This window comes from Solea senegalensis, linkage group LG21 (assembly GCF_019176455.1).
Source record: "Solea senegalensis isolate Sse05_10M linkage group LG21, IFAPA_SoseM_1, whole genome shotgun sequence".
Lineage (NCBI taxonomy): Eukaryota > Metazoa > Chordata > Actinopteri > Pleuronectiformes > Soleidae > Solea > Solea senegalensis.
Window position 1 is genome coordinate 16,616,378 of NC_058040.1, and position 14,854 is coordinate 16,631,231.

The following is a 14,854-nucleotide window of genomic DNA, read 5'->3' on the forward strand; positions in this document are numbered from 1 at the left end:
TTTAGCCACTTTAGAAAAGGTCTGCGTAATAAAATCGACCCCAGTTTAAGTCTCTGATATGTTAAGTAACATGTTTGTCAAATGACCTTGTTGTAAAACCTGGTTTGTAAACCGTTCACTCTCCCACACCAAACCTCATAGAGAAAATCAGCGTTTTTCGCTCACAGGGACACAGGAGCTGCTGGTCCACTGCTGCCTCCTGTGGTCACTTTGCGTCACTCAAGTAAATCCGAACGAAGAATTTCAAAAGCCGAGGTCACAAAATAAACACATGTGAACTAAGTGACGGAGGCAGCAGTGGATCAACACCTCCTGTGTGCTGTGATGTTAAATCGCTGACTTTCTCTATGGGGTTTGGTGCAGCGAGAACGTCGTGGCTCACAGAGCGACACAAACTTCAGCTTCCAGTCCAGTTTAGCCACAGAGAGGCTCCTCCCAAAAACCTGTAAGAACATAAATTGGTTTAGAGACTGTACACATCTGCAGTAGAAATCTGATATAAATTAAATTAAATTATCAATATTAAATTCATGGCAGAAAAAAAAGAGTCGGAAATGCATAAGTGTGAAATATTTGACGTGTCGTGTCATTAAATGGTTTGGAAAACGTTCACAGATGTTGTTTCTTCCTTAAACCACTCACTCTCTCTCTCGCAGTCCTTCTCTCCCTCACACCCTCTCATCACTCACCTCCTCTTTCTCCTCCTCCTCCTCCTCCTCCTCCCTTCGCTGTCCTGCAGCAGAGTCTTCAGCTCCAGTGTGCTGCCAGTCACTGAGCTGCAGAGACACTCAACACAACGACGAGACAGAAAAATCTTCAAAAACAAAAACTTTTCTTGCATCTTTTTGTGTTTGTATTGAAACTGTGGATGAAAGAAGGACTTTACTGTCATTTCCTCCAGGACTCTGCAGAACTTGTGCTCCCCAGACGCTGAAATGCTGCCTCTCTACCTCCTGGCTCTTGTTGGTGAGTAGAACATTTGGTGCCAGTGCAGATGAATGAGAACATGTTCTCTCCACTCCTGCCAGTTTCTGTGATTCATACTCACCATTCACTCTCTCACTCTCTCCTCCTCCTCCTCCTTCCTCTCAAAGTCTGCGTCCGGGCCGATGAACGGATGAATCCTGGCTCCTGTCACTTTGACAGTGACACCTGCGAGTTCACGTCAGACCCGGACTTCAGCAGCTGGATTCTGCACCAGGACGGTACCTACACTGTTAGACCATAGATGTTTGGAACCAGTAGACCATAGACTAGCAGAGCCAGGAACTGAACCCACAACCTTCCAGTCAAAAGACAACTTGCCCTACCACTGAGCCACCACGGCTACTCACTATTTAAATACTTTTACTTCAAAAACTTGTGTACATTTTACTTTTTAATACTGAAGTGCTGTAAATGTAAGTGTAAATAATTTTTAAAAAGTGTAAATTATTTTAAAAAAGTGACTTCAACTTCTACCAAAGTCATTTTCTGGTAACATACTTTTCAAGAAGCTAACAACACTTTTTAAGAATTAAGTTGACAACACTTTTTAGGAAGATAACAACACTTTTTAAGAATTAAGTTGACAACACTTTTTAAGAAGCTAACAACAATGTTTAAGAAGCTAACATTACTTTTTAAGAAGCTAACATTACTTTTTAAGAAGCTAACAACACTGTTTAAGAAGAAATCAACACTTTTTAAGAAGCTATTAACACTATAGGAAGTAAACAACATTTTAAATGAAACTAACAACACTTTTCACAAAGCAAACAACACTTTTTAAGAAGCTAACAACACTTAAGTTGACAGAAGCGAACAACACTTTTAAAATTAAGTTGATAACTTACTTTTTTAAGAAGCTAACTGTTTAACAACACTTTAAAGAAGCTAACAACACTTTTAAGAAGCTAACAACACTGTTTATAACAACACTGTTTAAGAAGCTAACATTACTTTTTAAGAAGCTAACAACACTGTTTAAGAAGCTAACATTACTTTTAAGAAGCTAACAACACTGTTTAAGAAGAAATCAACACTTTTTAAGAAGCTATTAACACTATAGGAAGTAAACAACATTTTAAATGAAACTAACAACACTTTTCACAAAGCAAACAACACTTCTTAAGAAGCTAACAACACTTTTTAATAACCAGCTCAAACAAACATTTGTTTGACAAATAAAACACAATATTTTTGAGTGATTAAATCCATATTTTGTTTTGCTCAATTCATAAAATGTTGCTTGCTTTGACACCAGTCTAATTCCATACCTTACGACTTAAAAAGCCGGTCTTGAAATGTCGCTGTAGGTGCGAACGTCTCAGTTAATATGGAGAATTGTGCCATGTCAGGTTCTTTATAGGAGACTGTGAGTAACATCGTAGCTGCTGTAGCTACTGTAGCAGCTGTAGCTAGCTGCTGTGATGCTGCTGTAGCTAGCTGCTGTGATGCTGCTGTAGCTGCTGTAGTTAGCTGCTGTGATGCTGCTGTAGCGGCTGTAGCTAGCTGCTACAGCTACTGTGATACTGCTGTAGCTAGCTGCTGTGATGCTGCTGTAGCTAGCTGCTGTGATGCTGCTGTAGCTGTATCTGCTGTAGCTAGCTGCTGTGATGCTGCTGTAGTTAGCTGCTGTGATGCTGCTGTAGCTGCTATAGCTAGCTACTGTGATGCTGCTGTAGCTAGCTGCTGTTGTTGTTTTGGTCCTGACTGTGGCTGAACCACAGGCACAGGACAGTGAGATGAGTCACATCTGGAGCTCGTTGACTGCAGCGTCTCTGTGTCAACATCTGGAGACGGTGAAATCACACATGCAGGCAGCTGATGAGAAGACGAGCAACCCAGAAAAAAACATAAAAAATGGCCACATCTGAGTTCTGTCAGTGTGTGAAGCTGTCAGAGATAACGGATGATAGACAACATGTCTCCACCTGCCCTCTGCTCTGCTGCTGTATACACACAAACGCTCCCTCAGTCAGGTCCAATAGTTGCCTGTTTGCTACGGTGGCCTGGAAGTGAAAATTATATCTAAAAAAGAAAGAAAATTTACATTCAGGACAAAAAACTTATACATACATTTCACTCAATAAATTAGGAATGAGCGTAAAGGAGATATTTAAGCTTGTTTGGTGTTTTAATTACACTCAAGGTTTCATTTTTTTATTTTTGCCTCATATTATGCTCTTATTGTGATTTACTTTGAAATATTGTTATGAATATCATTAATTGTGATAGACCCGCCCCCTCGACCAGAGTCCATGCCCATTGGCCCTCAGGAGTCGTGTTTACACATAGCAGCCACTTTATTAGGTACACTGGACAGATTTTACAGTTCTTATTGCAATTTTTGAAGAAAAGTGACCTCAAAATCGTCAAAACGAGCATATTACAGTTATTTTTACTCATATTTCTCATTTTCTATGTTAAATCTAACTCATATTTTTGAGACTGAAGGGTCGGATTTCCTCTCCTGCTGCACTAGGTCCAGGATCTGGATCCTGTTTTTCTCCTGACTTCACTCTGTTCAGACATGTCTGAAAATGTCTCCACTCACTCACTCACTCTTTCTTTCTTTCTTTCTCTTTTCCTGTTTCCATCCTCGTTACCGTTGGCGATGGCTTGTTTTTTAAAAAAAAAAAAAGGTTGGGACCAGTTCTGAATTCTAACATTTATGAACGTGTTTCTTCGTGTTCAAACTGTAAAATTTAGAAAAACAGAAGAGATGTATGTGTGTGTGTGTGGGTGTGGGTAAAACACACACCCACACACACACACACACACACAGGAGTTTGTCAGGATTTAGGAGCCCCCCGGGGTCAAAGGGTCAACTAATAACTGACAGACCAGTGAGGATCAAGAGCTTTAAGACAGAAAACAGTAACAGCTGAGTTTCAGAAAATTCACGTGAGAAGCACAAAAGTAATCAATGAACAAATTTAATGTTAAATCTTAACTTAAAATCTTAAATCAACCATGTTTTTGTCATTATTTCATATTGTAGGTAAGATCTTTAGCTGCAGCCAAACACTTTCTGTTAGTTTATTGAAGTTTGTCTTATTTTATTACCTTATTTATTTATTCATTCATAAATCTGACTCAATTTTCAATCCACAATAATTAAATGGGAACAAAAATCAGCTAAAGAGTGAAAAAGAAAACTATTACACAGTTTGTTTACGAAACAGGAGATCAGATTCTTATGGATGACATCTCAATGTACACTGATTAATCAATAATTGTTATTGTTTTAGTAATTCACATTGGCTAAATATTACAAATTGTGTTTTGTTCTTACAAAATTGATAAATGTTGCAAAAACTCGAATTTTTCATCCAAATGTTAGTGTTTTAAAGTTTTTAAAGACCTGTTTCCTGTATTTAATATTAAGCTTATGCATTATTTTTGTATATAATTGCACATACGTGTTGTTGAATAAGTGGTTAAGAAAAATGTCTTATTTTAAACAGTTATATTTTATTAAATGGAGGAAAACAAGGATTTTGGGCCAAAATCAGCTGCTCTGTTCTAAAACTGACATAAAACCAAAACTCCTCACTCTTTTGTGTCTCAGGTCACTTTGTTGCCGTGGACGCGGCGGTGAGTGATGACCAGGACGCGGGGGACAAACCTCAGAGAGAGACCACAGGAGTTCTGCTCAGTCCACTCCTGGAGCAGAGCGAGTGGAGCTGCCTGAGGCTCGTGTACCAGATCAGCGGCTCGGGGAGTCTGGAGGTCCTGCAGCGCTCGGAGGGAAAGAGTCTGGACCGACCGCTGTGGAGCAGCCGGACGCCGTCAGACAGCTGGCTCATCTCGAGCATGGACCTGCAGAACAGCACTGAGCCTTACAGGGTAAAACCCAGCCACACCACAGTGTCTCATCTTTGTTTGACAGGCAGAGAATCTAAAGCTCCACTAATGGACCCTGACAGTTGTTAGTGTTCATTAAAATGAGACGGTTCAGGGTGGTTGAACTGAAACATGGCCGCCTGCAGGGACACAAGAGGCTCAGCTGATAACATCTACACCTCTGATATTTAAAGAATGCGGTCACCACTTTATCTTGCTGTTAAACAGCCTTTCCCGACTGGAAAGAGAAGTTTTATACTGATCACTCACCCACACCAAAGCCCATAGAGAAAATCAGTGATTTACACAAAAATCACTCCATAGCCAAGTTCAAATGTCTTATTTTGTGACTTTGGTGTTTTAAATCCTTAGTTCTGATTTACCTCAGTGACACAAAGTGACCACACGGGGCAGCAGCAGACCAGTAGCTCCCATGTCCCCATGAGCTAAAATTGCTGTTTTTCTCCATGGACCTTGGTGTGGGAGAGTGAGTGGTTTACAAAGTGACAGAAGCTTCAGTTTTCTATAGGGGGAAAAAAAAGACTCTAACAGCAAGATAAACAGTCAAAGTGACAGTTATAGGATGTGTACAAGTTTAAGATTTACCTCAAGTTTCAGATTTACCTCAGTGGCACAAACTGACCGCACGAGGCAGCAGTGGACCAGCAGCTCCAGTGTCACTGCGTGTTAAAATCACAGAGTTTCTCTGTTGACTTTGGTGTGGGAGATTAAGCGGTTTACTAACGACAGGAAAAGTCCGTCCAACAGCGAGATAAAATGACAAACACGTTGTCAGGTGTTTTATAAATGTTTAAATACTGCTGGAAAACAAAAGAAATCAGTGGACACTATTGTAAAGCCATAGAAAAACAAGAAATAAGTGCACAAAATATGGTGTAGAGCGTTCCTGACGACTGGTAACCATGGCTACCCTCAGGATACGTGAAGAGCGGGCTCGTCTGGTGCTGCTATATTATATGGAAAAAAATGCTAAAATAATTATAACAAGATTTCCTATAGTTTATATAATTAAAGTTTGCAACACACATGCTGTGGATTAGAGCCGACACATGTAGGTTAACACTGTACGTGCAGAGCACACACACACACACACACTATGTAAACACCATGAGGGAATAGTGCGCACATGTTTACGTTACGAGTCGACTGTGATGGGGTCGTGACCTACATTAAGCTAACCCAGGTCTGCTGTGCTGTGTTTAGCACGTAAACACACTTCACTTCAGTTACCAGGGTGAAATAATTAATGGTGTACATCAAAGGTTTCATTTTAACACCGGCAGCAAAACAAAAAGAAAAGGTTCTGATATTTACATCCACGTCTGCTCACACGTTAGCAACAAAATGGCTGCAGTCATTGAAAAGAGAGTTCAGTTACTTATTTAGAGTTAGCTTAGCATAAGTTACAGTAACGTACAGTGGCAGTTAGCTAAGCATAAAGATTGAAAGTGCAACACAACAGACAACAAAGGAGGACGTCCAGCAGCTCTTTTTTTTACCCTGCTCGTTTTGTCTCAACAAGACGACAAACTGTGGACGTAGAAGAAACACCGGTCACAAGGGAGTGACGTTTTTCTGTCGGCTGACTGTCATGGGTGGAGCCGGTTTAGATCAATCCTGACTTTACTGTACCATTTTACTCTGGTGCCCCAAAGGAAGGTTGCCAAAGAATGGATCGGTTGGTGGCAGTTATTTGGTACTTTTCACACTGTTACAGTAAACCTGTCTCTCTAGAGCTTTCAAAGTAGATTTGTGTCTCATGCATGAACTCACTCTGGCCTCTTATACGTCCGCTGTCTGTGATGTCATTGGTGCGGCACGCCTTTACTGAACAGGTGTTCTTCATTAGGTCGTCATTGAAGGTAAACCTGGACAGAGCGCTGGAAGCAGCGTGGCCATCTTTGAGATCCACATCAGTCCCGGATACTGCCTGGGTGGGTGACTTTACAGAACAAAGGTCCACACTCACACACATGGTACAGTGGCTGAATAAAGACCATCTGTTTTCTGTTGCCAACAGTCACACACAGACACATTTAGTTAGAGTATAAAGTTACAACAGTGTGAGAGGGTTTTGTAGCCGCACCCATGACAGCTCTGTGACAGATTTCCAGTGTTTTCTCTGCATTTAGAGTGCGACTTTGAACAGTCTCATCTGTGTGGATACAACAACCAGTGGAACGCCAACGTCAACTGGTACGTTGGAGGTGGAGGCAGCCAGATGCTTCACAACAACCTGCTCAATGACCACACCTACAACAACAAGACAGGTGAGCCACTTTACTGCAATCTCCACTACATTCCTCTGTCTTGTGCTTATCCGGGGAATGGGTTGCGAGGGCAGCAGATTTAGCAAAGGAAGTCCAGATGCCTACTTCTGCCAGCTCCTCCGGGGTATCCCAAGGCGTTCCCAGAGATCTAATCCCTCCAGTGTGTCCTGGGTCTCCTCCCGGAAGGACATGCCAGGAAAGACCTCCCTACAGAGGCATCCAGGAGGCATCCTAACCAGGTGCCTGAACCACCTCAGTTGTCTCCTCTTGACATGGAGGATTACCAGTTCTACTCTGAGCCCCTCGCGGGTGTCCAAGGTGTCTCTAAAAGGCCCTGGTATACTAGATTTTGGAACTGCGCACAAAGAGCTTGTTGGGTATGCATGGACAGCGCATACGCAAACTGAACTTCCGCTGGTAGGTGGAGTATTAAGCCCCGCTCACCAAGCAGAAAAAACACTTTGACAACAGAAGAAGTCGTCGCCAAGAATAGTCATCCAAACCTTGACCTGGTGGCCCTCGAACCGAGCTGGCTGACACCCTGACTACCCTGCACGAGGGGCCTTTCATCTGTGAGCCATTCGAACCAGACTTGTCCAAGGGAGCTGTAGCATTGTACTCTTCTTCTTTGGTTAGGGTATACTATTCCCCGCGTCCAGGCTGCGTAACCTGATGGTGAAGTGGGATACTACAGGACCCTGACTCCCAAGTATATCAGGGTCCGTGATACGGCAGCATGTGCGTGGACGTATACACCGTCTTCAGGCTGAGCCCGGCTACCCTGCGACAAACTCTGAAGTTATTACTTGGCCGAGTTTGTGGGCTTTGGTTGCCTTTGGTTTGGTTCTCAATAATCCAGCCCGACTATTTCCGGTAAGCTGTCAGACTAGACTCGATAGTTTACTTGGTTCTTAAGAAGATAGTCCAAGACAGAGTACGTTCATTTAAATCTCCATTCATGCTGGGCGGTAAGCAGAGAGCCTGGAGATAGAATTTTTTTCATCTTTAATGTGTTGCAGCCGCGGGTTTGAACCAGTGATTATGTGACCACTCTGATCTCTACACCATCTGGGTGAGAAAACAGCATGTAATTGCTTGAGGCCCCCAGAGAACAGCTGATTACGTTATTCCATAAAAATTGCAAATTTTGTACCATGAGCTTGCTTCAGTTGGGTCAACATAGCCCCTCCTCCCATTAGCCCGAGGTCCCGGAAGTGTCTGACACACCAATGCTAAAGCAGTTTTCAGACTCAAACTCTGGAAATTATCTTGAAAATTGGGTCCAGACGCGGACGTTAGAGCAGAGTTATGGGAGCGGAAGGATTTTGGCCTGTAGATGTGTGTGTGGACATTTGTCCATAATTATACAGCTGGTTGAGTTCAAGTATTAAATGCAATTATTTTGGTCAGGATAATTGTGACATGTCCCACAATCGTTTTGTTTATCTTCAGCTCAGTCCTGTAGAAACATCTCTCTACAACCACTAGTGCCACCTAGATTAAAATACAACTTGGACAAATCATCAATCAGGCAAATCATCTCCGCCCTCATCCACATAGAAACAGAACTTTCGATCTCTTTAGTCAAGACTTAAAGTCAAGATTGGCTTTAGTTTGGGAGCCGTTTTCCAAAGATTTTGTCATAACACTCCAAAAGCCATAAAAAGCCGATGCGATATACAAAGGGCGGATTTACATATGAAACGGAGCGACACCACCAGACATCTTGGGAGCAGTATGGAGTAAATAGTTAAATCAATCGGGAGAGCGACGGTTTAGAGTCTATGCTGGAATTTAAAATTGGTGGAAAGAAGGAGCGCTTCTGCGCGATGGTGCAGGATTCTACGTTCCAAACTCTGCAAATTCCGCTTGTGTTTCCATCTTGTGCAGATCAACCACAATGGTTGCCATGTTTTTAGCACTGCCCTCTAGATGAAGTATTGCTAACATAACGTCTGTGTATGAGTGTAAATTAGCAGATTTATCAATGGTTGTACGTATCTGACCAGATTACAGTGTTTAAACCTCAGGTTGGACCGGCACATGTTGCACCCCTGTCTGCTAACCTGGACCACATCAACCCAGTCTCATCACTATACAGTGGGTGTGTCCGGACTCCTGTGTAACCTCCCTCCCTCCCTCCCTCCCAGGTCACTTCATGTACGTGGACTCCGTCTACACCAAGACCTTCCAGGAAATGGCCAAACTGGCCTCCCCCATGACGACAGAGCCCATGTCCGGCTGCCTGAGCTTCCAGTACCAGAGGAGCGAGGACAGAGGGAACCTGTTCTCCGTGTACGTCCGTGACCGCCTGGGTCAGTACCAGGAGCTGTGGAGGGCGGGGTCAGAAAACCAGAGCGAGTGGAGTGAGACGCTTGGACAGTGGATACCTGTGCAGGTGGACCTGAGGGCACCATACTCTGTTCAGGTCAGCACGCTCCAGTGTCTCAAACTTTTAATGTAATAATTATTAATAAGTAAAGTTGTGTTTTTCTTAATGAAATCTGTGCCATCGTAGGCCAGTGATATCTTAACAATTTTATTGTTTTTGCTGTTTATTTCTCATTGTTATCCTTTTTGTGTCATTTTTAAACCGCTCACTCTCCCACCACACCGAAGTCCATAGACAAAATCAGCAATTTCATATCACAGCTAACAGGAGTTGTTGATCCACTGCTGCCTCCATCACTAAGTACAAAAGCGTACATTTGTGACGTCAGAGTTTGAAATCCTTCACTCAGATTGACCTCAGTGACACAAACTGACCACAGGAGGCAGCAGTGGACAAGCAGCTCCTGTGTCCCTGCTTGCTAAAAACGGAGTTTGGTGTGGTAGAGTGAGCGGTTGTAAAAACATGTCTCATTTTTACGATATTGTAGACACACTAGCATCAGTCTGCGTGTGTGTCGCCCCCTGCAGGTGGTGTTTGAGGTGGCGTTTAACAGTCCAAGAGGTGGACGAGTTGCACTGGACGACATTTCTTTTTCTCCAGAGTTTTGCAGCGCAGACACGGGTGAGCGACGACCACTATTACAAAATAAGAATTAGTGACATCTACTGGTGGGACTGCAGATTGCAACAGAAATCTCAAACGTGAATCGCAATGTGTCCACGGTAACTCCACAGAGCCGACCTTTGACCCGTCCATTGCCAACTGTGACTTTGAGTCGGGTTTCTGCCGCTACACCCAGGACCAGGGGGCGGAGTGGAGGAGGGTCTCTGTGAAGCCCAACATATTTAGGAACGGAGACCACACCACGGGAGCAGGTGACAACACACGAGCATGTGGAGGAAACTGTGATGACCGAGTTGAGTCAGGAAGGTTCAAGTTTAAGTTGCGTGTATTTTTCTGTAAATGTCAAAATTATTTACAAGATGGCCGCCACATTCTGTTGAAGAAGAGCCGACACTCGCGATTGAGAGCATTAACTTCTCAGGAAACTGTTTCACTGACTGTTATAAATCAAGCGGAAACAGAATTTCATGAACTTTTGAGTCAACTGTCGCCCCCCGGTGGCTGTTCATGATATCTTTACATACAGGGTTGTCCTCACGCAAGTCCGAGTTGATTCATAATTCGTAAAAAAATCAGAAGTTTGAGTCCTGGACAATTTACTAGACCATTAATTAAATGAAAACCAGTGTAGTCGCCCCCTAATGGTCTTCCAAGAGAATGCAGATTTAAATCGGACATATTATGCTAAATCAACTTTTTAACCATTTCAATACTTATATTTGGGACTCTGGGGGCCCTACCAGTCGCCAAAGTGTGGAAAAAGAATACTCAGTCATGTTTTCGTGGTCCCCCTTAGTGTAAGTATAGGCGATAAGACACTCGATGTTGAATTCCCTGCGCTTATGACGGCAGCATGCGCATTTCACCGCGAATGTTACCGCCCACCAGTAAGTTTACTTCGCGAGCTCCACCTCAGCTCCACCTTGTTCCTGCGAGAGTGCAGGCAAGAGAGGAAGAGCGGTATTATGTCAACGCGGAGGGACAAGTGTGCTGTTGGTGGCTGCACAGTGGAGCACAGTGTTTTACAGAGGATTTTATATATGAAGCTAATGTGCCAGATAAAGTCAGCAAACGTGTGTTCGTGTGTTCGCACCACTTCACATCAGACTGCGGCCAGCGGTCGCCGTATTTAGTCAGCGACCGTATTTCAGCGACGTACAAACACACACATTTTGTGGTGTGTTCGCCACCGCTAATTGCCAGCGGCGAGCTGCATAAACTGCCGCTGTATGTGACTGTATCAGACTGAGTCTGTGCTCCGGCGCTGCCGATCAGCGGTGCTGTTCCTAAGTGTTTTTAACTGATTTACAGTTGGACAGTGTTCGGCTCGATCCTTATGTAGGACGTCTCTTCCTGTGACGGCACTCTCGCTGTTTTCTGCTCACGCTCCCATGTTGATATTGTCAGAGAAGTACTGGAGGGAGGGGGAGAGGAATGGAGCTGAGCGAGTGAGCGCTGTAAAGAGGACAAATCAGAAACCCCCTGGAAGAAGTGGGTGTGTGTTTGCCTGTGTCTCATTTGCATTTAAAGGGACTACGCACAAAACAGCATTCTGAAAGGGGTGGGTTTAGCAGGGTTATTGAACTGCTTTGGTGATTCATCCTTACGGTATTTTGACCACAGCATGTCACTGACATGTTCGTTAGGACTATTTTAATTGGGGAAATAGGGTATAATATGTCCCCTCTAAGACCTTTCTGCACAGGCTTCAGTCTCTGTGAAACGAGACACTACGAGCATTTTTAAATTCTATTCCATTATAGAAACAGTCCAAATCTTTTAAAAGTAGCCTGAGATAAATCCAAACTGTAAATCATGTTTTTGTCGTGAGCAGATTCTGCAAAAACTAAACTCTCTGTCTCTTTATGTTCATTCCAGGATCGTTTCTGCTGGCTCACTCTCGCCTGAGCCCCCGCACCGGCTACGTTAGCCGCCTAATTGGTCCAACTCTGCCAGGAAACTTGAAGTTCTGCCTGAGGTTTTACTTCTCTCTGAGGGGTGAGCGCCACCTCCGAGCTCTGCTCTGCTCCTCAGACTGAAATGATATTTTGCTTTTTCCTTTTCAAATCCACGCGTGTGAGTGACTCATATGCCGGGGATTTATTTGACTGACTCACCAAACTGGAAATAACTCTGGCAACTGCAGGTTTCAACCAGACGGACCAGGCTCTGGTGGTGTATCTGCAGCAGCAGCAGCAGCAGCAGAGCGGCAGCCAGGAGAAGATCTGGACCCAGGGAGAGAAATCCAGAGGAATCTGGATCTCCACGGATGTCACCTTCCAAACATCGCAGCCCGCCAAGGTCAGAGAGAAGGAAGCGGAAACAGAGGGAGAGAGTGTGAAAGGATGGAGGACAAGACACATGAAAAAGACATCAAAAGAGGAGCTAATGAATAAATAAACAATGAATGAATGAATGAATGAACAGAGGGACGGGAAGAATGAAGGGGAAAAATAAGCAAACAAATGTGAGGAAGCGCTGAGCTGCCACAGGGGAGGAACAAAGAAAACATCAGAGCTGTTTCTCATTAGAACAAGTACAAGAAAGGACAAAGCATGAGATAAAACAGGCAGTGGTTCTCAAAGTGTGGTGCGTGTACCAACAGTGGTACGCAGGGATAAAAAAACCCAAATTTAATCTATTTCAAACAGAGAAAAAGACTTTATATACGACTAACTTTAGCGATTAACGTTTTTTGGGTTTTTTTTTTTCACCTGTTCAGGTGGTTTTCGTCAGCACCTGTGGGAACTTCTGGGACTGCGGCTCCGTGGCTCTGGACGACATCAGCGTCAGCCTCGGGGACTGTGAGCAGACAGAGACGGGTAACCACAGAGTTCTCATCCTTTATCACTTTAAAGAGGATTTATTTCTGATTAAAGTGTGTTTTGTGTGTCGCAGGTGCGCTCGCGTCCTCTCTGCCGGGACACTGTGACTTTGAAGCGGGACTGTGCGGATACACTCAGGACAGACACACGGATGCCGCGGACTGGCAGTGGAGACGAGGACCCACCCCGACCTCGTACACCGGGCCCAGAGGAGACCACAGCACCGGACTGGGTGAGCGTCCCCCACAGTTTACTGTAAAAAAACAACGCGTTAAAATCATCTCTTACGAGACAAACGCGGTGACTCTTGATTGACAGGATACTACCTGCACCTGGAGGCATCTCCCATGCTGCCCGGGCAGAGTGTGCGGCTGCTGTCCCGCCCTCTGCGAGGCTCCAGGGGGCGCCAGTGTCTCACCTTCTTCTACCACATGTACGGCTCGGGCACGGGCCGCCTCAGCATCCACCTCGACAAGAGCGGAGAGGACGCGTCGCTGTGGGAACGCAGCGGCGAGCAGTGCGTCGCCTGGCTGAGAGCCAGAGTGGAATATCAGTGTGACAGCCAGCACCAGGCAAGAGCGCCACCTAGGCTGTTCAACCAGAAAACATAATGTACTACAACAATGGGACAAGTTTGGTTGTGATCAGACCTTCAATCGTGATGTTTAAGGCATTCTTTTTGACAAGTCCTCAGAAATAGCTGCAACTTTGGCGCCCCCTAGTGCCCACACCGTGTCACCTTAAGTCAAGCTTTTGATAACATTTCATCTTTGTCTTGTCCAGAGTGACCTGACCAAATTCAAAGATGATAGCGGTAAAGCTGTCGGAGGTGTTTGTTTGAATGTGAACTGTGCGACACACCGGTAGCTCCTATGTGATGATTTCCTCTGTGGGGTCTGGTGTGAGTGAGCGAGCAGTTTAATTCTTAATATGTCATACAATTAACTCACTGACCACACGAGGCAGCAGTGGACCTCCAGCAGCTCCTGTGTCCCCGTGAGCTAAAACTGTAGATTTTCTCTGTGGAGTTTGGTGTGGGAGAGTCGTCGTCTCTATATAAAGAGACAAAACACCTGAAACTTCTCGTTTCTCTTTGTTTGGGTTGTTCCAGCTCGTGTTTGAAGCGACCAGAGGTTCATCAGTGAGAAGCGACATCGCCATAGATGACATTGTCTTGGAATGCGGACCCTGCCCAGGTTAAAAAAAAAAACATTCTAACCACAGAACATTACTTACAGGTTACAGGTGTGAGTCGTCGTCCTGACTTCCTGTTTATTCCTCTGCAGAAACAGAGATCCAGGTCACGGCGGGAACCACCAACGAGATCGAGTAGAAGCGGAAAGCGACGGCTCTGCGATGCGCGAACTGTTGTTTTTGTGCGTTGCAGACAACATGAAGTGTCCACTCCTCACCCCTACAGGTCAACCGAAGAGCTTGTAGGAATAAATGTAATAGTTTCTTGTTCATGTAGTTCTCTTCTCATGGAGGAAAAAACAACCATATCAGTGGTGTCAGCACTTCTCTCTGCACTGTAGCAGCAGAGAGTGTGTGTTACACTGTCTTCACATTTATATGCATTAGATTAATGCTCATGGCTCAAATAAAGTGAGACGGCTTTTCCACGCGTCTCTCTCTCTCTCACGTTCACACGAGGACTGAACACTTAACCGAAATCTTAAAATCTTAAAATTATTATTAAATATTGTCCTGGTTTATACATTATTATGTAATATAATATAAAAATAATGTAAAAAAAATAATATTTTAAACATTTTACTCAAATAAAAATGAGAATAATTGTGTAAAAAAAAAAGTACCATTCATGAGAATTATAGTAAGTCAAAATAAAACAATCGTTCACAGAAAATATCTATCTAAATATCTATTCAAAT

The 14,854-nt window shown here is 44.0% G+C and overlaps 1 protein-coding gene across 1 annotated transcript; it reads left to right on the forward strand.

The window, feature by feature from the left end:
* The first annotated feature begins 732 nt into the window (after window positions 1–732).
* On the forward strand, window positions 733–14,582 carry LOC122787062 (MAM domain-containing protein 2-like). The gene is made up of 15 exons (XM_044053623.1): window positions 733–966; window positions 1,095–1,205; window positions 4,556–4,833; window positions 6,701–6,785; window positions 6,984–7,121; window positions 9,272–9,549; window positions 10,041–10,134; window positions 10,248–10,388; window positions 12,016–12,135; window positions 12,284–12,438; window positions 12,860–12,959; window positions 13,036–13,194; window positions 13,281–13,534; window positions 14,074–14,158; window positions 14,249–14,582. The coding sequence occupies exons 1-15, from the start codon at window positions 936–938 to the stop codon at window positions 14,293–14,295; spliced, it is 2,076 nt and encodes a 691-aa protein (XP_043909558.1). The 5' UTR covers window positions 733–935; the 3' UTR covers window positions 14,296–14,582.
* The last annotated feature ends 272 nt before the right edge of the window (window positions 14,583–14,854 follow it).